The 24,219-nt window shown below is 47.7% G+C and overlaps 1 protein-coding gene across 9 annotated transcripts in view; it reads right to left on the bottom strand.

Moving 5' to 3' along the window:
- Positions 1 to 22,273, bottom strand: part of KIF17 (kinesin family member 17) — a 49,689-nt gene extending 27,416 nt beyond the window's left edge. For 7 of the 9 annotated variants that reach the window (XM_073316719.1, XM_073316722.1, XM_073316721.1 and 4 more), the window contains exons 1-4: positions 20,905 to 22,273; positions 11,451 to 11,597; positions 10,266 to 10,367; positions 5,355 to 5,544 (exon numbers count right to left, since the gene is read on the bottom strand). In XM_073316719.1, coding sequence (XP_073172820.1) covers positions 5,355 to 5,544; positions 10,266 to 10,367; positions 11,451 to 11,597; positions 20,905 to 21,147 — 682 coding nt within the window. In that variant the 5' untranslated portion in view covers positions 21,148 to 22,273. Of the gene's footprint in view, positions 1 to 5,354; positions 5,545 to 9,259; positions 9,313 to 10,265; positions 10,368 to 11,450; positions 11,598 to 20,904 lie in introns of those variants that run through there. The other 2 variants (XM_073316724.1, XM_073316726.1) reach the window with 2 other exon arrangements.
- Positions 22,274 to 24,219: the final 1,946 nt, after the last annotated feature.

Genomic DNA, 24,219 nt, shown 5'->3' with positions numbered 1-24,219 from the left:
CCAGCCTACGGCTTCTCTCTAGGCCTGAATCAAAGCTACCTCAGTGTATGGTGATGCTCATAGGGCTGCCTGTGGTGCACAGATATAAGTTTGTTTCCCCTCACCAGGGAAATAAACCCTATCAAGACGTCACCATGTGGGTTCCTGGCATCCCAAGAGGGGCTGCAAACACTCTCCAAGGTTCAGGTCTTACTGCCTAGAAGCTGGTGAAATGACTCAGCAGGAGGAGAGATGGGCACTGTCAATGTCTGCTCTTCCTCAATGGACAATTGGGAATAGAAGCAGAAAACAAGAAAACTCCCCAGATTGGGATTCAGCTCAGCCCCCTGAGCCTGGGTGAGGAGCCTGACCTTCCTAAAAGGATTCTGCCCCTTTGCCTCTGAAGCAACCAATTTACAGCTCTCCCCCTGAGTACCACTGCATGAGAAAGCCAAGAGATGAGCTTGTTTACCAGGGGCCAGGAAGAGACGCTCCCCTCTGTAACATTTCCTTCCTGCCCTTCACCCCACGATAATGCTAAGTGTTATGGGCTCAGGAAGGAATTCCCCCCACGTCCATGTATTCTGGGTTTTTTTTGACGGGGGTCTCCTTCCTCTAAAGCTTCAGAAATGTCCATGGCTAGAGGTGGGACAGTGGACAGGGTGGGCCAGGCTCTGAGGTGGCACCGAGCATTCTCTCTCAGGTGCATGGCCGGCCAGTTTTCGTCACCTGCTCAGGGTCTAACTGATCACCATATGTGGGGTTGGGAGGGAATTTCCCCCCGGGTGAGACTGGCAGTAACCTAGGTGTTCCTTTGCATTATGTGGGTGCGGGTCATTTGCCAGCATTATCTGGGTATATCTCACTTAATCATTTCCCTGCCATTGCAGGGCTTCAGGCACTGGTGTAGCTCAGTGCCTACTAATCTCTGCCTGTGGCACAGTACAGGCCAGTCTCCTGTGGCTGTAATAATTTGGTCTAATTTCAGTTGATGGGTTTAGTGTGCTGGTGCCAAGTGGTGTTGAGGGCCTGTGATATACAGTTCAGAGGAGATGATCTGGTGATCCTTTCTGGCCTTAAACTCTAGGACTATCCTCATGACAGAAAAACGGCAAGCAGTTCCTGGCTTTGCTGCCAGTCTGGCCAGGGGGATTTCTCTCCAATGTGAGCTGCTCCTTCCCCATCCAGGGAGCAGGCATGCTGCCCACCCCTGCTAACTAAGGACTGAAGGATAAATGTCAGGGTGAAAACCTGGCCCCAAGGACTTCCGTGGAGCCACAATTTCACCCCAAAACTCCAAGGTGCTCTGATTCATTAGGGGTGCATTGAACCATTTGACTCTCATTCTCTCAGCACCTTCATAAATTACCCCACTCTCGGGGGTATACAGAGCACTCTGAGCCAGAAGGAAGGTGTTTTTAAAGGTATGCATTTGTCCCTTTTTCAAGTGGCTCACTAGGTGGAAAACAACTGACCTAGTCCCTCCCTAAGCCCCAGTCTACCAGTCAGCATCTGAGGTGCTAGACAAGTAGCAAATGCTCATTCAGTGAACTAAGGAAAATAAAATAAAAGGAAAGTGATTCTCCAGTGAATAAAAAGTAGGCTACAAAGTCAGACTTTGCAAACTCTACCTATGGTAGACAATGTGGCCCCCATTATCACAATATCTCAGCACCTCACGATCTTTCATGGATTCATCTTCACACCCATGAAGCTGAGCAGGGCTAGTATCCCCACTGTAGAGATGGGGAACTGTGGCCCAGAGAGACTAAGTGACCTGTCAAAGGTCACATACAGAGTCTGTGATGGAGCTGACAATTGAATCCAGGTCTCCCATGTGCCAGGAACCACTCTAAGTGTTGGATCATTCTTCATTTCAAACATCCCATTCCCTGCTATTCCCAGCCATCACAAACCCAGGTTTACGAGTAAAACTGGCCACAAGCCTCTAGAACAGCATGAGGCTGACAATGGAGTGTATCAAGGGTTCGACAGGGTGAGCACTATTCTGATGGCCCCATCAATATCTGCAAAATCTAAACTTTTTCTAGCCATTATGGTTGTGAAGAAAACCTTCCAAATGTCAACGAAGCATAAACTGATGCACTCTGTGAAAGCTGAGTTCTCAGCGAGATAGACAGAAACAATAACTCCAAGTTAACTGCCTATTCATCACAATGGGGTGTTGACACTGAACCCTAATGATTATGACAAAGCACTGCTAGCTATTTAATCACTGATCATTCTAGCAGAAACATCTGGCAGCTCAGGGATTGTGGATGGAGAAAATGGGTGGAGTTTGAATATAGTACCACCCCTTCTTACTGTCCTTTCTGAGCCCTGGGGCAAATGGACACTCTGAAGAGTGGGGGTTTTCCAGCTTAGGTAAGTAGCAACTGGCAATTAAAATTTAAGTAGTTGTTTTGGCTCCTGCCAGTAATTGTACCCAAGGAGCTTGTTTGTTTCAATCAATACAACTACTGGGTTAGTTTCCATGGTGTAATAAGTCCCCAGACGCTTGCTAAAATGCCTGCAAGCAGGTTGGAAAGTCAGGCTGCAACTGTCTAATTCTCTTCTAGTCCATCAACTAATTCTGGCAGCAGAAGCATGAGACAAGTCTAAAACTTCTTTCCTCCTACAAAATCAAGGGGGAAAACACCTGTTCCTCTGAATGCTCAGAGAGGACCAATGGGAAGGGACCTGTGTATTTCATAAATCTGCAGCCACAGAATTTGCCACTGAATCTACTATTTGCTGCATATTTGCACTCTGGAATCTAAATGTGCATTAAAAAGTCTTTGTAGACCTCATGGTTGTGAAGCGAATCTTAAAAATATGAACTGTAAGTAAGTGATGCTGTGTTTCTTCCCAAGACTGCAGATAGCTTGATCTTCCCCATTCATCTTAACGGGGTGTCCAATCTGAAACCTGAAGATGACAGTTAAAATGTCAACTTTGTTAACTATTTGACTGATGGTCATTTTAGTAGAAACATCCAGCTAATGTGCTTATTCTACAATCCCAAACTTGCTCCCAAACTCAGACTCTCCAGTATTGAGCTGCCAAAACATCATGTTTCACCCCCCCCGCCACCTCCTCCGTCTTCTACTATGCAGCTCTGGATTGTAAATAACAAATCTTGAGGCATAAAAACTGAAAACATGAGCAAAGTGTAAAACAAATTTAATTTAATTTCAAAATAAATAGCAGAGGCCACTGTACTGTTTGGAATATGACTGTCATGTTAAAGCCAGTAAAAACATCCAATCTCAAATGTCAATGAAACTGATGCAGAATTTCCAGTCTGCTGCACTACAGCACTGCAAAATCCAGAGACACTGAAACAGAATTTAGGCCCAGCTTGTCATGGAACGCATGGGGCTTCCCCAATAAGTTAATGAAATGACAGCCATTCTCACCCTGCTCATTTGGGCTACAAAAACAGAGGTGCTACTTTTTGAAAGCCTCTAAACAAGATAAATAATTCCAATTTAGAGTGAAACCCAAGCCCTACCTGGAACACAAGAGGAGTGTAAGCATTTTACTTTTGATTCTTAGGCTAACATCAGGATTTGAGGGTCCCACATTATAGAAGCTGGTGAAGCAGGACCTAGTTCAGCAAATCAAAGCACGATTAACACCCATGTTATCAGCTAATTGGGTTATTCTGAGGGTCACTCCTCATTCCCCCATTTTTAGTAAATGTTTGGTGAGTAAATTCTCTATTCATGGAAGTGAGGGACTATCAGCAGCATCTGTGATTACAGTTGGAAGACACTGTGCAAGTTTCCCATGAATGGAGAACAGATAAATGAAATAAAGCCAGACTTTTAGCACTCTCAGCAGAGGCCAAGGACTGAATGGAGCATGGGAGACTGAACTCCACTCTCACTCCTAGAGGTGACCCTTCCAAGTCCAGGTTCAGACACACTGGCATGGTGATATCTGGGGGCAACTTGCCCTGTTGCTAGCCATACTTTATTGAGTAAAGAAAGTCCAGTGGCTAGAAGCTGAAATCGTGAAAATCCAAACTGTAAATAAAATGCACATTTTGTGGACAGTGAAAGTAATTCACCACTGGACTAGATTACCTAGAGATTCTCTTTCCCTGGGATCTTTAACTGAGATTAGATACCTGTCTAAAATATATGCTGTAGTTCAATCAAAATTTAGTAGGTTCAATGCAGGAATCACTGGATGAAGTTCTCTGGCCTCTGTTAAGCAGCAGGTCAGACTAGTTAGAGGTGTACAGGAATACAGCAGTGGAGTACCCATAAGGACAAACCATCTCAAAGAACTCAAGTCACAGAAAGGTAAGTAACTTCTCCTCCATGTCCAGTAAAGGCAGGACAAGAAGAATCAGATTAATCTGCCGCAAGGGAGATTAGATTAGATATTAGGAAAAAACTTTCTAACTATAAGGATAGTTAAGCACTGGAACAGGCTTCCAAAGCAGATTGTGGAATTCCCATCAAGGGAGGTTTTTAAGAACAGGTTGGACAAACACCTGTCAGGGATGGTCTACGTTTTTTTGGTCTTGCCTCAGGACAGGGAGCTGGACTTGATGACCTCTCGAGGTCCTGTCCAACCCTACATTTCTATGATTCTGATTCTATGATAATAATGGTTCCTTCCAGTCTTACAATCTATGAATTTCAAGTGCAAGTGTGGCCTTCAGGCACCAGAGCTGTCAGCCTGGCACCTTTCAACAGCATCAAATAAGGATTTTAGAAGACAAAGAAAAACAGAGGGAAATACGCTCCCAAACAATGTGTAGGACACTTGTCCCCCTCACCCCATGGGTGAGCAAGGGAAAAGACGTTTAAAAAATACTCAGTCACGCTGCACTGCCGTGAATGCTGGTGCCCAGGCACAGCTCTCACTCTAGACCTAAAATCATTCAAGACCAGAACTGGGCAAAATATTTTCAGCAAATAGTAGATCTGTAGATTCACCGGAAAATGTATTTTTCAAGGGCTCTGAAACCGTTTGCAAATTTTGGTCCAATTTAACAAATAGCTTTGGCTGGAAAAAAACAGACAACAAAATTTTTGAAAATGTCAAAATATCTTAGAGAAAATCAAATCAAAATGTTTTGAAAACGTCCATTTGAACAGACTTTCAAAACATTTGGACCCACCTGGAATGTTTTCAGTTTTTGTTTTGGCGAGAAAAACCAAAAAACATTCAGTTTCCTTTAGAAACAAACCAATGTTTTCCCCACCGATATTGTAGTTCAGCAATAGAATAGAAAATCTATTATTTGCTCAGCTGTATTCAAGAGCCAGTTTTTATTCTGGGATTATCCACCAGATTGCACAGGCTGGTTCTATGCTCAGTCTCCCAAAGGCCTGACCCAGGAATCTGGCACCTACCTACAGCATAGATCTCCATGTTGATGGTGAAGATGGAGTGGGAGCGGGAAGAATCCTTGTTCATCAGGGTGTAGCCCACCGCTCGGTTTCTCCAACCCGTCTCCATGATGCGCTCACACTGGGCCACGCTGTGCACGGTGTGCAGCGAGAGTCCTTTCACATACACCCCTTTCTCTGAGTGCTCCTTCAGCTGCAAGCAGGAAGAGCACAACACAATGATCAGAATGTTCCCTTAAGAACATAAGAACGGCCCTACTGGGTCAGACCAAAGGTCCATCTAGCCCTGTATCCTGTCTTTCAACAGTGGCCAGTGCCAGGTGCCGAGAGGGAATGAACAGAACAGGTAATCATCAAGTGATCCATCTCCTGTCGCTCATTCCCAGCTTCTGGCAAACAAAGGGTCACCATTCCTGCCCAATCTTTCTGGCCTTAAAATCTATGAATCCATGAACACAGGTTACAGCAGGACCACTAGACTCTGAAACACCACAGACCACTCTGGAAACTTTCCAGGACCCCGAGGGCTGCATGTGCTTTGCATGTGAAAGGAAGAAAAGGCAGTTATGTGCATAATGGGACACTACAGCAAAAATCTCATTGCCAGCTACAGAACGGCACACTGAAGCAACTCCTGAGGGGTGCTGTGCACCTGCTGAGCACCCACATCTCCCATCAACTTGGAGGGGAGCCACAGGTGCACCATGCTCAGTAGGTGCTCAGCTATTCTCAGGTTTCAGAGTAACAGCCGTGTTAGTCTGTCTTTGCAAAAAGAAAAGGAGTACTTGTGGCACCTTAGAGACTAACCAATTTGTTTGAGCATGAGCTTTCGTGAGCTACAGCTCACTTCATCGGATGCATACCGTGGAAACTGCAGTAGACATTATATACACACAGAGACCATGAAACAATACCCCCTCCCACCCCACTGTCCTGCTGGTAATAGCTTATCTAAAGTGATCATCAAGTTGGGCTGTTCTCAGGCTTTGGCCCACCCCACTACACAGCTGTAATGCAACAGGCAGCTGTATTTGTTTGTAACTAGGAAACAAATTATTTCTGAAGTATGAATAAAAGTACAAAAACATTTCATGGTTCTATATACAACTGAAACTAAAGTCAAGAGTTTATTGCTTAGCTCAGGCATCTCCAGTGTCACATGGTGCCCAGCTCCCCTACTCTGAGCCGCCCCATAGCTGCGTCTTCACCTTCAAACATTAAAAAGATATGTAAAGTTTTTCACCTGCCCTAGCTAATCGCTCATGTGTCTCTGGTTATAGGGAGTTTACTACATCGAGGGTTTGTCTTCACTACCGTGCTGCAGCGGTGCGATGTAGCACATCTGGTAAAGATGCATTATGTTGACAGGAGAGTACTTTCCCATCGACGTAATTACTCCATCTCAACGAGAGGCAGAAGCTATGTCGGTGGGAGAGCGTCTCACGGTGACATAGCGCAGTGTACATACAAATTTAAGTCAATGTAACTTACGTTGCTCAGGGGGGAGAAGGGGGTTCACACCCCTAAGCGACATAACTTGCATTGACGTAAGTGGTAGTGTAGACAAGCCCTGAGCCGCAGTAGTGAGGGATACTGATATTAGGTGCTTTACTGATCCCCTCTGCACCACATGGGCATCTCCATGGTACTGGCTAAACTCTCAAAGTCCTGCCCATCATGTTCAGGACAAGTATAAAATCTCGGAGTCAGTTTTTTCTTTGGTGACTCCAAAGTACTGATCTGGAGAAAGATATCACCACACATTAAATCTCTAATAGACTCCTCCCAGTAATTCAAATTCCCACAGAGGGGACTTTTAATAAAAGATGTTAATAAAGTACATGGTTTTTCTTTTATAGCCTTGAGTGATCCATCAAAACCATCACAGGAAAAAGTGATCAGGATAGCCCACCAGGATCACAAACACCACTTAGGCTCCATCCTCATTGGGACTTTAAAATGTATTTGAAATCATTTGCAAACAGTTATGGCCAACATCATTTGTGTTGACAACTAGGACCCTATCCACACCACAAAATAACTCAGTCAGGGGGACCAAGCTACAACATGGTTGTCCTGATGTGATTTCAAACATGTGACAGATGTTAATGCACTGCTGGAAAGCACTCTGACACTACTGTGATAAATGCACTACAAGAACCTATCTAGAATAGAACAGAATCAGGTTATGAGAGAGTTAAAAGTTGTAGTGCAGATAGGACCTTAGTCATGTTCCCTAACCAAGCTAAAGCCTTGGGCTGCCCCGGGTTAATCCAGTTACAGGATCAGGGTTAGGTCAATCTATACTATAGCTTTTAACTGAGACATATGATAAGCAGGTGACCGGGATGGTTCAAGTTAGGAGTGCTGTGGAGGCTTAGTCCCTGGCGAAGACTTCTCCAATGTCCATCTCCGATCAACTGAAGGAATGGCACTGCCTTACATGAGAGGAAGCAGTACTTAGCCACTAGGGTGGAAAAAGGACATTTCACTCGCTTCAACTGAGTGTGATGTCTTCTTAGCAGAGCTCAGTGAGGCCTGTTCTCTGCAGGGCTTTATTTAATGGCAAGTGACTGTGAGTCCCTAGTGTGCAGGGATGGCCAGGAGTCACCGACATTAAAAGCAAACAAATACAATTAATAATACTAATGGGATTGCAGAAGAGGAACATGTAGGGCTGCAGGGGGCAAAAGATCTGCCTAGACTTTGTGTCTCCACAGGACACTGACTCGCTTAATTACTCTGTAGAAGCAGCTACAGCCAGCAGCTGTCGCTAGTGGTGACTGAGTTACCATGGAAACAGTTCTGCCCAAGTGCTGCCGTGCCTGTGCCAACTGCAGTCATCATGGAAACCAATGTCATTATTGATGTGGAACAAAAAGCAGGAATGTTCAGGAGGCTCTTTCTAAAATAGTGAACCCTCAAAACACATACACGCTCTCTGCAGAGCGAGGAAATGGGGACCCATCAGGGACTTCACCTCTGCAGGGCCAGGCACATGCTAAAGTTCTGTCACTGTTTCAACATTTCTGTGCAGCAGATTGCACTAGTACCTTGGTTTTCCTTATACTGACAATCTTGCTGGCATGTAAATTAGAAGAGAAGACATGCAGCTCCCCACAAGAATGCATGGGAAGGGCAGAGATTTGCAAAGCTATTGTAAGGCAAATTCTTTGATTGTAAAACAACAATCAATAGAATTATTAATTGTATTAATTTTACCATACTATATCTTTGAAACTTTCTGCCTTTCCCAGGCATTCCAATGGGGAGTTGTACCTCTGCAGTATCCTGTCAATAAAGGATCAGCCATTCTTAGAGATAATGAGATCATCCACAGTCCTATTAGATCAGATTAAAAATGGATAAGGGACAGAAACCCTCCTGCTTCAGTGCATAAACCAGATACTAACTTATGGGCATCAGGAAGAAACTTCCCCTATGGGCAGGCTATTCCATAATGGTCCATTGAGGACTTCTTGCACCTTCCTCTGAAGCATCTGGAACTGGCCAATGTCAGATAGGACTTGCCACATGACATTGGACAAGATCAATGGTCCATCCAGTTAGGTGTCCGATGTCCCTAACTAGTCATAACCTTCCAGGCCCCTCCAAATCCCATCTCTGGCTCCCCTCTCCTTCCACGTTGAACAATTCAGCCTCACTTTCAGGGTTTTGCACAATCCCTCTCATCCTTACATTTCTGCTTTCATTACATCTTTCCCCTTCCCTTCCCTATGATCTTGTGTATCCTCTCTCCTGACCCCTTCTTTCCATGCTTCCACTTTCAGCATCCTAACTCCTTTCATGCCTCCCTGTAAGTTGAGGCAGATTCCCATCTCCTGGCCCAAAGCTGGGACCTTGGGTCCAGTCCTGCAGCCCTTACACATACTGGCTAATTGACAGACCTCAGCAAGTTCTTCTAAATGGGGACTCATCATGCAATTGGAGCCTTTCTCATGGGCTTCACACAGAGATCTGTTCTTGGTCCAACGCTAGTCAATATCTTTATCAATGAAATGGAAGAAAAAGTCACTGCTGGTAAAGTTTGCACACAAAAATTGGTGGAATGACAAATAATGATAAGATCAGTTCTACAGAGCGATTTTTTAAACCCAGGACCAGGAGCTGCCACTCCACCATGGCTCTGGCCAAGTCCAGTGGCTACCAGCCAGGACTCCACCTAAAGCATCCCCTTTAAAAAGGAAAATGCATGCGTGCATGCACACACCCCTTCCAGAGCCTGGGCTCAGATTTTGTGTGTGTGTGTTGGAAAGGGGATACCATGGTGGTTTTGTAATTAATTTTAAATTGATACCAAAGGTGCCGGGGGGGGGGACGACGTAGGGATCTGGGGCAAAAATTGGGGACTGGTCCTGCTTTGAGCAGAGGGTTGGACTAGATGCTCTCCCTTCCAACCCTGAGATTCTATGAACCAGTCATAGGCATTCTTTTGTGCATGTTCAGTTAAATTCAAATACATACATAAAACAACAGAAGTAAGTTTGGTCTCGTGAGTTGCATATTCTAACAGCCACCATCAAGAATGAGGAACTTTGAAATCAACTGTGGAGAGCAGCTAAGTCTAACCTTTCATCAGGGTAAACACACATTGATGATAACTTTCAGCATTGATTTGAAGCACACTACTTTCATGTACAATAATGTATTCAAACCTGGGTCTCAAACAACAAAGGAAAGTATGAGATTTGGGGGAATGGGACCAGACTGTAGATAAAACTCACTAAACATAATAAAAACAATTTTTGTCACATCCCAAATGCTTCATGTTTCAGTTTCTGCAAAAACTTTCTGCTGGGTTCTCCCATTTCTATTAGGCACACGTGATAACAGCAGTCAGAGCAAATTCAAGCATATCCTCATTTAGCCATAATGACTTTATGATCTCCTCACCTCCAACTTTTGCTTGGTGTCGGCTCCCAGCAAATCTCTTATGTCTTCATTGTAGATCTCCAGGTAAGAGACTCTCACCAAGAACTTGGTGTTTTCAGCACACTGTACAAAACCAAGAGATTGGATTTTAGGGGAAGTTTTTCAAAAGTGCCTAAGGGAGTTAGACACCTAAACGCCAATTGACTGTCAGTGTCAGTTGGGTGCCTGACCCTCCTTGACATATTTGAAAATACTTAGTCTGCAGATTAACTATTTAGTTCACATTATACGGGACCTTTCAGATTGTACATACTGCTGTACAATACACAGACACTGAGAAGTGTAGACCTAGTGTGGTGGGCTGGTTTACACTGGTAAATACCCAGCATCGAGATGAATATAAACCACTGTATTAAGTAATGTGCGTTAAGACCTTTTAATATTCAGCTTGGAGTAAAAGTATCTTACCCTTCTCTAGCACCTTTCAGCAGAGGGCTTCATAGCACTTTATAAACATTAATAACTTAAGCCTCACAACTTCCTAAGATTTAGGCATTATCCTAGTTTTACTGATACGGAAACTGAGGCCGAGAGAGAAACACTAATTTGCCAAAAGTCACACAGTAAATGTGGTAGAGCTGTAATCAGTACCTAAGCCCCAAATCTCAGGGACTCTGTTGGCCTATTCATATGCCCACTACTGAATCATACATAGCCAATCAGAACTGCATTCAGTGCTCATGTACTCATCATGTGAAGTTCTTGGCAAGTTGACAGGAGGTCTTGTGCTATCTTCCCACCCACAAATTATCAGTAGGAATGGTCTTGTGGCTAAAGCACTGAGGAGGAACTCAAGAGATCAGAGTTCTATCCCAGCTCAGCGGCAGCCTTCCTTTGTGATCTTGGGGAAGTCATTTCCCTGCTCTGTGCCTCAGTTTCCCCATCTGTAAAATGGGGGATAATACTTCCTTACCTTGCCATAAAGTTGTGTGGCTAAATACATTAATGTTGTGGGGCTCAGATACTATGGTGGTGAATACTGTAGAAAAACCTATTAATAAATAGCTTATAACATATCGACCCAGAGCCTCAAAGATATTTAGGCACCTAACTCCCATTGAAATCAATGAGAATTAGGCACCTAAATACCTTTGAGGATCTGGGCCATAGTCCCTGCTACAGCAGCCATTTCACTTCACTACATACCTGTACGCTCTCAAAAACGTGTTCAAATGCTCTGGGAATTATGCCTTTCTGTGTAGGAGGGTCCACAATGCCCTGCATGGTAAATGACTTCCCACTGCCAGTCTGGCCATAGGCAAAAATGGTGCCATTGTAGCCCTCAGTAACACCCTAGAAATTCAAAAAAACATAAAGATAATAGCCATTATCTTCATCCTTCACATGTTTTGAATCAAGCTGCTAAGATTCTATTCTATCACCTTGTCATAAATATAAAGGGAAGGGTAAACCCCTTTGAAATCCCTCCTGGCCAGGGGAAAGCTCCTCTCACCTGTAAAGGGTTAAGAAGCTAAAGGTAACCTCGCTGGCACCTGACCAAAATGACCAATGAGGAGACAAGATACTTTCAAAAGCTGGGAGGAGGGAGAGAAACAAAGGGTCTGTGTCTGTCTGTATGCTGATTTCTGCCAGGGATAGACCAGGAATGGAGCCTTAGAACTTTTAGTAAGTAATCTAGCTAGGTATGTGTTAGATTATGATTTCTTTAAATGGCTGAGAAAAGAATTGTGCTGAATAGAATAACTATTTCTGTCTATGTATCTTTTTTGTAACTTAAGGTTTTGCCTAGAGGGGTTCTCTATGTTTTTTAATCTAATTACCCTGTAAGATATCTACCATCCTGATTTTACAGGGGGGGATTTCTTTATTTCTATTTACTTCTATTTTTTTATTAAAAGTCTTCTTGTAAAACACTGAATGTTTTTTCATTGTTCTCAGATCTAAGGGTTTGGGTCTGTAGTCACCTAGGCAAATTGATGAGGCTTTTTACCAAACCTTGTCCAGGAAGTGGGGTGCAAGGTTTTGGGAAGTATTTTGGGGGGAAAGACGCGTCCAAACAGCTCTTCCCCAGTAACCAGTATTAGTTTGGTGGTGGTAGCGGCCAATCCAAGGACGAAGGGTGGAATATTTTGTACCTTGGGGAAGTTTTGACCTAAGCTGGTAAAGATAAGCTTAGGAGGTTTTTCATGCAGGTCCCCACATCTGTACCTTAGAGTTCAGAGTGGGGGAGGAACCTTGACATGGTGGCAGCGATGGGAGTAACCTGAAATCATTTTGAGATCCAGTTGAGATTTTTTGAACTAGAAATACAGATTTTAAAAAGGAAATTTTTTTTCCTTTGGAAAGGAAGTCCAGAAAGCAGCTGAAACTGAAAGCAGCTTGTTTTTTCTCTGCTTTGTGGCCAAGCAGAGACAAAAGGGGATTATCTTTGTGAATTGCAGGTTTTCTTCGCCTGGAGGCAGGGTACTTAACTCCTGCAGGGAAATTCACAGTCTTCCAACCCACAGGTTTTTTTTTTCTTCCTAAAAGTAAATAGGGGGTGTGTGTTCTACCCATTTGCTTTTTCTTTGGGCTGGGTAAGCAGGTTTCCAAGTAGTTGGAGGTTTTTTGCTTTAATTTGGGCCCAGAGCAGAGACAAGGGAATTGTCTTTTTCTGTAGGCTGACAATCACTATCAGAGAATAGGTATTCTATTCCAGCACAGCAAAATTTTACAGCCAAGTTTTGTTTGTTTATTTCTAAACCTCGGGTGTAAAGTTAGCTAAAAACAGAGAGGTTAGAATGACAAAATCTGCAGCTCGACTACAGCTGGAATTAGCCAAATTTCAGGCTGAGGAAAAACAAAGGGAACATGAAAGACAGATAGAACTCATGCGGCTGGAGAAGGAGGTAAAGGAGGCTGCCCACAAGAGGGAAATGGAGGCAAGGAAGCATGTGGAGGAGGAGAAGGAAAAAGAGAGGAAACATGTGGAGGAGGTGGAGAGGATAAAGGCCCAGCAGAATATACCAACAAACCCTAGCAATCCTTCTCCAGGTACCACTTCCCATCCCAGAAAGTTCCCCACCTACAAGGCAGGTGATGATACTGAGGCCTTCTTAGAAAACTTCGAAAGGGCCTGCCTTGGGTACAACATCTCTACTGACCAATACATGGTAGAGCTGAGGCCGCAGCTCAGTGGACCCTTAGCTGAGGTGGCAGCTGAAATGCCTAAAGAACACATGAACAAGTATGAACTGTTTAAATCCAAGGCGAGAGTCAGAATGGGGATAACACCCGAGCAGTCTCGTCGGAGGTTCAGAGCCCTAAGGTGGAAACCAGACATGTCATTTACCCGACATGCCTACCACATTGTGAAACACTGGGATGCCTGGATATCAGGAGCAAGTGTTGAATCTCCAGTAAATTTGCCCTTCCTAATGCAAATGGAACAATTCTTAGAGGGTGTTCCTGAGGAAATAGAAAGATACATCCTAGATGGGAAACCCAAAACTGTAATCGAGGCAGGAGAGATTGGAGCCAGATGGGTGGAAGTGGCAGAGAAGAAGAAAACTGGTCGCAGTTGGAGCGGAGACCAGAAGGGACAACCCCAGACCCCACCCTATTACCGGGGGCCGCCCAAAGCCCCACCTACCTCCCAAAGAACCCTCCAGACCCCTTATTGTCCCACCACCCCGTTCTCCAGCAACCCTCCTCGCCCCAGTGACCCGTCAGCTGGACGATGTTTTAAATGTAACGAGCTGGGGCATGTAAAGGCCAACTGCCCCAAGAACCCCAACAGATTACAGTTCATTGCACCGGAATCACACCAGAGGTCCACAGGCCCAGATACCTCCCAGATACCCTTGGAGCAGAGGGAAACTGTGAGTGTGGGCGGGAAGAAGGTCACCGCGTGGAGGGACACCGGAGCACAAGTGTCAGCTATCCATGCTTCCTTAGTGGACCACAATTTAATCAACCCAGAGATCCAAGTGACGATTCAACCCTTCAAGTCCAACTCTTTCAATTTGCCTACAGCCAAGTTGCCTGTCCAGTACAAGGGCTGGTCAGGAATGTGGACTTTTGCAGTCTATGATGATTATCCCATCCCCATGCTGTTGGGGGAAGACTTGGCCAATCATGTGAAGCAGGCCAAGAGGGTGGGAACGGTCACCCGCAGCCAGGCTAAACAAGCCGTGAGGCCTAGCTCTGTTCCGGAAACTTCTATCAGGACCCGGTCAGAGGTGATGGACCCGGACCCCAGGCCAATGTCTGCAACAGCAGTAGTGGATCCAGTCCCGGAGACCCAGACGGAACCAGTCCCAGAACCGGAACCAGCCAAACAACCAACACCAGACCCAGTGTCAGCACTGAATCCAGTACTTGCAACCTCAACACCAGAGGGCCCCATCGACCCTGAACTGGCAGCAGCCGATAACCCGACACAAGAGGCTCAGCCGGAGCCTGAATCCCAACATAGTGCACCAGCGGAGAACGGTTCACAGTCAACAGAAACAGCTCCATCCCCTATATCGCTTCCAGAGGGACCAAGCCTAGGTCCACAATCCAATGAGGGACTGATGTCTCCAGCATCAAGGGAACAGTTCCAGACCGAACAGGAAGCAGATGAAAGCCTCCAGAGAGCTTGGACGGCGGCACGGAGCAACCCACCGCCTCTCAGCTCTTCTAATCGATCCAGGTTTGTTGTAGAAAGAGGACTTTTATACAAGGAAACTCTTTCTGGTGGACACCAGGAAGACTGGCACCCTCAGAGACAGTTGGTAGTTCCAACTAAATACCGGGCCAAGCTCTTGAGCTTAGCCCATGATCACCCTAGTGGCCATGCTGGGGTGAACAGGACCAAAGACCGTTTTGGGGGGGTCATTCCACTTGGAGGGAATGGGCAAGGATGTTTCTACCTATGTCCAGTCTTGTGAGGTGTGCCAAAGAGTGGGAAAACCCCAAGACCAGGTCAAAGCCCCTCTCCAGCCACTCCCCATCATTGAAGTTCCATTTCAGCGAGTAGCTGTGGATATTCTGGGTCCTTTTCCGAAAAAGACAGCCAGAGGAAAGCAGTACATACTGACTTTCATGGATTTTGCCACCCGATGGCCGGAAGCAGTAGCTCTAAGCAACACCAGGGCTAAAAGTGTGTGCCAGGCACTAGCAGACATTTTTGCCAGGGTAGGTTGGCCCTCCGACATCCTCACAGATGCAGGGACTAATTTCCTGGCAGGAACTATGGAAAACCTTTGGGAAGCTCATGGGGTAAATCACTTGGTTGCCACTCCTTACCACCATCAAACAAATGGCACGGTGGAGAAGTTTAATGGAACTTTGGGGGCCATGATACGTAAATTTGTAAATGAGCACTCCAATGATTGGGACCTAGTGTTGCAGCAGTTGCTCTTTGCCTACAGAGCTGTACCACACCCCAGTTTAGGGTTTTCCCCATTTGAACTTGTATATGGCCATGAGGTTAAGGGGCCATTGCAGTTGGTGAAGCAGCAATGGGAGGGATTTACACCTTCTCCAGGAACTAACATTCTGGACTTTGTAACCAACCTACAAAACACCCTCCGAACCTCTTTAGCCCTTGCTAGAGAAAACTTACAGGATGCTCAAAAAGAGCAAAAAGCCTGGTATGATAAACATGCCAGAGAGCGTTCCTTCAAAGTAGGAGACCAGGTCATGGTCTTAAAGGCGCTCCAGGCCCATAAAATGGAAGCATCGTGGGAAGGGCCATTCGTGGTCCAGGAGCGCCTGGGAGCTGTTAATTATCTCATAGCATTCCCCACCTCCAACCGAAAGCCTAAGGTGTACCATATTAATTCTCTAAAGCCCTTTTATTCCAGAGAATTAAAGGTTTGTCAGTTTACAGCCCAGGGAGGAGACGACGCTGAGTGGCCTGAAGGTGTCTACTACGAAGGGAAATGTGCTGGTGGTGTGGAAGAGGTGAACCTCTCCATGACCCTTGGGCGTATGCAGCGACAGCAGATCAAGGAGCTGTGCACTAGCTACGCGCCAACGTTCTCAGCCACCCCAGGACTGACTGAACGGGCATACCACTCCATTGACACAGGTAATGCTCACCCAATTAGGGTCCACCCTTACCGAGTTTCTCCTCAAGCTAAAACTGCTATAGAACGGGAGATCCAGGATATGTTACAGATGGGTGTAGATCCGCCCCTCTGAAAGTGCATGGGCATTTCCAGTGGTTCTAGTTCCCAAACCAGATGGGGAAATACGTTTTTGCGTGGACTACCGTAAGCTAAATGCTGTAACTCGCCCAGACAACTATCCAATGCCACGCACAGATGAACTATTAGAGAAACTGGGAAGGGCCCAGTTCATCTCTACCTTGGACTTAACCAAGGGGTACTGGCAGGTACCGCTAGATGAATCTGCCAAGGAAAGGGCAGCCTTCACCACACATCTTGGGCTGTATGAATTTAATGTACTCCCTTTCGGGCTGCGAAATGCACGCGCCACTTTCCAAAGACTTGTAGATAGTCTCCTAGCGGGATTAGGAGACTATGCAGTCGCCTACCTTGACGATGTGGCCATATTTTCGGATTCCTGGGCAGACCACCTGGAACATCTACAAAAAGTCCTTGAGCGCATAAGGGAGGCAGGACTAACTGTTAAGGCTAAGAAGTGTCAAATAGGCCTAAACAGAGTGACTTACCTTGGACACCAGGTGGGTCAAGGAACTATCAGCCCCTCCAGGCCAAAGTGGATGCTATCCAAAAGTGGCCTGTCCCAAAGTCAAAGAAACAGGTTCAATCCTTCTTAGGCTTGGCCGGTTATTACAAACGATTTGTACCGCACTACAGCCAAATCGCCACCCCACTGACAGACCTAACCAAAAAGAAACAGCCAAATGCTGTTCAGTGGACCGAAAAGTGTCAGAAGGCCTTTAACAAGCTTAAAGCGACACTCATGTCTGACCCTGTACTAAGGGCCCCAGACTTTGACAAACCGTTCCTAGTAACCACAGATGCGTCCGAGCGTGGTGTGGGAGCAGTTTTAATGCAGAAAGGACCTGATCAAGAATTCCACCCTGTAGTGTTTCTCAGCAAAAAACTGTCTGAGAGGGAAAGCAACTGGTCAGTTACTGAAAAAGAATGTTACGCCATTGTCTACGCTCTGGAAAAGCTACACCCATATGTTTGGGGACGGCATTTCCACCTGCAAACCGACCATGCTGCACTGAAGTGGCTTCACACCATCAAGGAAACTAACAAAAAACTTCTTCGGTGGAGTTAAGCTCTCCAAGATTTTGATTTCGACATCCAACACATCTCAGGAGCTTCTAACAAAGTGGCTGATGCACTCTCCCGTGAAAGTTTCCCAGAATCAACTGGTTAAAATCGTCCTTGAGATGTGGAAAATATTGTTAGTCTTTATGTACTTGGTAGTATATTTAGAGATGCATGTGTCTTATTAACTCTGTTTTTCCTAGAGCTCCAGGAAGAAATCCCAGCCAGTGTTTCACCCTAGCTGAGATTTGGGGGGCGTGTCATAAATATAAAGGGAAGGGTAAACCCCTTTGAAATCCCTCCTGGTCAGGGGAAAGCTCCTCTCACCTGTAAAGGGTTAAGAAGCTAAAGGTAACCTTGCTGGCACCTGACCAAAATGACCAATGAGGAGACAAGATACTTTCAAAAGCTGGGAGGAGGGAGAGAAACAAAGGGTCTGTGTGTCTGTCTATATGCTGGTTTCTACTGGGGATAGACCAGGAATGGAGTCTTAGAACTTTTAGTAAGTAATCTAGCTAGGTATGTGTTAGATTATGATTTCTTTAAATGGCTGAGAAAAGAATTGTGCTGAATAGAATAACTATTTCTGTCTGTGTATCTTTTTTGTAACTTAAAGTTTTGCCTAGAGGGGTTCTCTATGTTTTTGAATCTAATTACCCTGTAAGATATCTACCATCCTGATTTTACAGGGGGGGATTCTTTATTTCTATTTACTTCTATTTTTATTAAAAGTCTTCTTGTAAGAAAACTGAATGCTTTTTCATTGTTCTCAGATCCAAGGGTTTGGGTCTGTAGTCACCTAGGCAAATTGATGAGGCTTTTTACCAAACCTTGTCCAGGAAGTGGGGTGCAAGGTTTTGGGAAGTATTTTGGGGGGAAAGACGCGTCCAAACAGCTCTTCCCCAGTAACCAGTATTAGTTTGGTGGTGGTAGCGGCCAATCCAAGGACGACGGTTGGAATATTTTGTACCTTGGGGAAGTTTTGACCTAAGCTGGTAAAGATAAGCTTAGGAGGTTTTTCATGCCTAACAGTGATTTTATGGGGAAGAAGAGAAACTGCAGGGTGAGCAAAGAAATTGCTACGCCATCTGTAGGTGGATGGAACGCAAGCACCTGAGCAGGAATTTTGAATTTCTTCTGGAAAGTCCCATGGGATCTTTAATCTCTACAAACCAAGGACTTGGTTTTACAGCTCATCCAAAACCCAAAAAAATAAAAAGAATGGAAAACCTGAAGCGGAAGAAAAGTAGGGGCAAAAGACAAGCTTCTTAGCTCAGGCCATAGACTAAGAGAATAAAATAAAATACATTTCACTCCTGTATAAATGCGCTGGTTTCTCTCAAACCCCAGGGGCTGACAGAACACAGAAGGTCAAAACAGGAAGGGCCAATTGATTATAGGATAGAAAATTAGGATACTTTTGCTGTAGGTCAGAAGATACTCTGAGGACTGGAGAGACAAATGGAACTCCAACTGATTATAAAGTGGCTAAAAGGGAAGTTTTAATCCTAGAATAATGATAAGAATGTTATTTCTCATCTACTCACTCAAAGTCATCCTTTGCAAAGCTGGCTAAAGGAGGGAGTCACCTTTCCTTCCTTCCTTCATTCCCATCTCAGCAAAACATGAAATAGATATAACTTTACGAATCACCCATTGGGTGATGGATTTTCTGATTTTTAAAAAAACTGAATGCAAGATTCCCCAGATGTGATGGCAATAATAACTAAAGCAGAGAGTTTGAAAAATATGAACCATATACCAATTCACAAGAGACTGAAATATGGTTAGGGAGAGAGGCTGTGAAGAGCTGTAAATGAGGTATGTGGCAAAGCCCTGGTGAATTGCTCAGCCCCCTGCTGTGAAGCCCTCCCAGCCCCCTGCTGATTGAGGTCATTCCCTCCTTTGGCAGCTTCAGAGATGCCTTTGAGTGAGCAGAGGAGAAATACCATGCTAATGTTCTTCGGTTTATTGTAGTGGTTTCCCTGCAATCATTTGAAGTCCTGGTTGTCCCGTCTTCTTCCACTGTTGGGAAGGGGGAAGAGTATTGGACTTTCTACCCAGGTGTTGTAACTGGACACTGCTCAGAGGCTCCATCTTTCATATCGGCCTTTGGCTAGTAGGTGTTTGATACATGTAAAAGTACCATGCTCTCAGCAAATTTGCAGATGATACTAAACTAGGAGGAGTGGTAGATACGCTGGAGAGCAGGGATAGGATACAGAGGGACCTAGACAAATTGGAGGATTGGGCCAAAAGAAATCTGATGAGGTTCAACAAGGATAAGTGCAGGGTCCTGCACTTAGGACGGAAGAACCCAATGCACCACTACAGACTAGGGACCAAATGGCTAGGCAGCAGTTCTGCGGAAAAGGACCTAGGGGTGACAGTGGACGAGAAGCTGGATATGAGTCAACAGTGTGCCCTTGTTGCCAAGAAGGCCAATGGCATTTTGGGATGTATAAGTAGAGGCATAGCCAGCAGATCGAGGGACGTGATCGTTCCCCTCTATTCGACATTGGTGAGGCCTCATCTGGAGTACTGTGTCCAGTTTTGGGCCGCGCACTACAAGGAGGATGTGGAAAAATTGGAGAGAGTCTAGCGAAGGGCAACAAAAATGATTAGGGGTCTGGAACACATGACTTATGAGGAGAGGCTGAGGGAACTGGGATTGTTTAGTCTGCAGAAGAGAAGAATGAGGGGGATTTGATAGCTGCTTTCAACTAACTGAGAGGTAGATCCAAAGAGGATGGTTCTAGACTATTCTCAGTGGTAGAAGAGGACAGGACAAGGAGTAATGGTCTCAAGTTGCAGTGGGGGAGGTTTAGGTTGGATATTAGGAAAAACTTTTTCACTAGGAGCGTGGTGAAACACTGGAATGCGTTACCTAGGGAGGTGGTAGAATCTCCTTCCTTAGAGGTTTTTAAGGTCAGGCTTGACAGAGCTCTGGCTGGGATGATTTAGTTGGGGATTGGTCCTGCTTTGAGCAGGGGGTTGGACTAGATGACCTCCTGAGGTCCCTTCCAACCCTGATATTCTACGATTCTATGATTCTATGACAATTTTCAAATCAAGATTGAATTTTTTTCTAAAAAATCTGCTATAGAAATTATTTTGGGGAAGTTTCATGGCCTTTGTTATACAGGAGGTCAGACTAGATGACCCCAATGGTCCCTTCTGGCTTTCAACTCTATGAATCAAGGAGGCATTGCTGCATGAGGTCACATTCAGCGGGTTTTCTTCATAACCATAAAGATTAAAACTTTGTAGGATTTTTTAAAGGAAGTTTAAACTCTGCAGTAATTGATGAAAAGGCCTTTCTTGCCATTGCCAATCTCCCAAGTCACCCATTCTCCATGGAGAGCCTCTGTGGCTCATAGATTACTTTTGGCCTCACTCACCTCCACCAGCGGATAGGCAATTTCATTGTAGATCTGTTCAGTGTTGTGGCCCTCATAATATGCCCCATCAAAGGTGAACTGCTTTGGGGGCTCATCAGTGGCCCCAGGGTTCTGGATGAAGCACTGGCCCCGGGTGCTGTCCATGCTGACCACGGCCTTGCAGCTGAGCGCCTTCTCTCGCTCATTCATGGGCCGGCAGCGCACAATGACCTTCACCGCCTCCGAGGCCATGTCCGAACTCATGGTACAACTCTGCCACCTGCAGAGGAGCTTTCAATGGTGCTGGACGGTTGGAGCGAGCCTGGTTCAGGGGCCACGATCCCAGCTCACCCCAGTGGGGAGGCAGGGACTGGGGGAGGCAGCATCAGAAGGGCAGGGGCAGCTTCGTATGGTGCTGGAGAGACCCTGGCATGGGGGGAAAACACTCATTCACGCCAGTGGGGTGGCAGGGGCTGTGTGAGGCAGTGGCAGGAGTGTGGGAAGTGCAGGGGCAGTTTTTATGGCATAGGAGAGCTGGGGCAAGCCTGGCACTGCGGTGGGGGGTGTTATCCCTACTCACACCCGGGGGTGGCAGGGACTATGTGAGGCAGTGTGTCAAGGGCAGGGGCAGTTTCTATGGCGCTGGAGAGCTGGGGCGAGCCTGGCACGGGGTGGGGTTGGCAGGGACCGTGTGAGGCAGCGGCAGGAGTGGGGAAGGGGGGGCAGTTTCTATGGCGCTGGAGAGCTGGGGCGAGCCTGGCACGGGGTGGGGGGGGGGTTGGCAGGGACCGTGTGAGGCAGCGGCAGGAGTGGGGAAGGGGGGGCAGTTTCTATGGCGCTGGAGAGCTGGGGCGAGCCTGGCACGGGGTGGGGGGGGGTTGGCAGGGACCGTGTGAGGCAGCGGCAGGAGTGGGGAAGGGGGGGCAGTTTCTATGGCGCTGGAGAGCTGGGGCGAGCCTGGCACGGGGTGGGGGGGGGGTTGGCAGGGACCGTGTGAGGCAGCGGCAGGAGTGGGGAAGGGGGGGCAGTTTCTATGGCGCTGGAGAGCTGGGGCGAGCCTGGCACGGGGTGGGGGGGGGTTGGCAGGGACCGTGTGAGGCAGCGGCAGGAGTGGGGAAGGGGGGGCAGTTTCTATGGCGCTGGAGAGCTGGGGCGAGCCTGGCACGGGGTGGGGGGGGGGGTTGGCAGGGACCGTGTGAGGCAGCGGCAGGAGTGGGGAAGGGGGGGCAGTTTCTATGGTGCTGGAGAGCTGGGGCGAGCAGGGAGGCGAGGCAGTGGCAGGAGGGGGCGAGCCTGGCTCCCCGGCCCCACGCCGGCTCGAAGGGCGCCAAGCAGTGGGCGGGCAGGGGGCAGCTGTCCACCCTGGCCGGGGCCCCGCCCGCTAGGGGGCGCGAGGCGGCTGCGGCGGCGCCGGGCTGGGGGGCGGGACTGCCCGCAGCGGGGGCGAGCCGGGCGGAGCCGACCTGGACCAGGCCAGAGCCGGGCCGCCGGGCAGGGCAGCAGCGCCGAGCTCCGCTCCCAGCCCCCGCCGCGGCGTTCGCCGTTACCAAGGGGACCAGGGAGCGTCGCGCAACGGTGCCCCGAACTCTCTGCCGCAAGAGGCCGGGCGAGGGAGCGTCACCCAATTCCCATCCCCGCTCTCTGCCGAAATACCGCTGCAGGCCCCTGGTCTGGCTGAGCGGAGCCGCCCCCCGGGCTCTGTGGGGGCGGGGGCGGAGTGAGGGGCTTCTCCAGGGAATGTCGCAGCCTCTAGCTGTGGGGTGCAGGGCACAGGGAGGCCCAGTGCAGGGAGCTGGGTGGCAGTGGCCAGCATAAGGGGCAGGTGCTGCAGGTGGAAGGGCGCTGCACCCCCTCAGGGTGGTGGGTGAAGTCTGGCTTGTCTAGGCTATTTGTGGGCTAGGAGGCCACAACTCCAATTAAAGAGCTGCAGGGACAGCCCAGGCCACTTCCCTCCTGCCCTGCTGGGAGCAGTCAGCACTCCAGGGCCCTGGGAGCGAGCACCCCCCTGTACCAGCGATGGCCTGGCCAGGGCAAGCTGTCATATGGGGAGGGCTAGCTTTAGCCACACTCCTGTTGTGATGGCATAGAGGAACTTTCCTTCTATATGCTGAAGGGCACGTGGTGCAGAGCCAACTCTGGATTTTGCAGAGGAAACTCTCAGGAACTGAGGGGAGGACTTGGTGGAATACAGATGTTCCCCTGCTCTAATCCAGATTCTGCCATTTGAATGCTGCAGATCAGAGATGGGAGGCTTGAAGGTTCTGGGGGAGCACGTTGCAAAGCCATCACATGCTGCTGCAGCTTCAGAGACATTGCCTTTCTCCCCTGCGCCTTCCAATGGTGGAAAGAATCTGACCCTTGGATTGGAGTTTCTGCCTAGGTCCTACATTCCTACATGTAACACCTCGGGACCTGGTTGTCCTTGATATGTTATTCTGAGCCTGGTGAAGACTCACCCCAGACTACAGCAGCAATGGCTGCAGAGGCTCAGGATGCCGCTTCCCAGAATGCCTTTTTGCCACAGATCTGCCCCTCCTCTTACTCCTGAGGCTCTGCCCCCCCGGCCAGGGCGGAAGCAGAAGCTGGAGCCTGGCCTGGGGTAAGAGTGGCCCAGGGAGCCTGGGCAGCTGTGGGGAGCCATGAACCCTCCACCTCTCTGAGCAGCGGGTCCGGGGGGGGGGGTGGAGACATGGGCTGGAGTGGCTGCTCTTGGGGGCCCCCTGCCCCAGGCAGATGGAGGGGCCTGGGCTCCCCTTCCTGGCTCCAGCTTCTGGGGGGCGGGGCCTCAGTGGGAACAGGCGGGGCCATGGAGGGGACAGGGCCTCGTGGCTCCCCAACTATTAGGAAGACTCTGTCACCCCTGCCCGGAGCGCAGGGCAGAGACAGAACACGCTGGAAGCTACTGCCACAGCCAATCAGAAGCCAGAACTCAGAGACAAAGAGTTTGGCTACATTTGGAGAAGCATTGCAGCCTGGGAGGTGCCCCTTCAACTTCCCATTGTTCCCCAAGGGAGACTGCAATCCCTGTTGGTGGCTACTGAGTCACTGACGTGTGTCAGCCCAGCACAGACCAGCAGCCTAGAGACAGAGGAGCGACTTCTGGTCCGGCTACTGAGCCAGCTGAATTGTCCATTGGACTCCAGAGCAGGGAGCCTCAGCACCATCCTACCCTTTTACAGTGAAGACCTTGTGAGAAACCCCATGCTTGTTTGTTTTGCTTGTGAATTTTAAGATGGCTAACAAGTACAGCGTGGCATCACCCACGGGTGAAAGTAACTTAAAAATCTTACTGATATGGGGGCCTGGCTCTCGGCCCCTAGAAGGGGCAGGGCCTTG

Source organism: Lepidochelys kempii, chromosome 18 (genome assembly GCF_965140285.1).
Source record: "Lepidochelys kempii isolate rLepKem1 chromosome 18, rLepKem1.hap1, whole genome shotgun sequence".
In the NCBI taxonomy this organism is placed as follows: domain Eukaryota; kingdom Metazoa; phylum Chordata; order Testudines; family Cheloniidae; genus Lepidochelys; species Lepidochelys kempii.
Note: the sequence above shows the minus strand (reverse complement) of the source record. Positions and strands in the feature narration are given on the sequence as shown.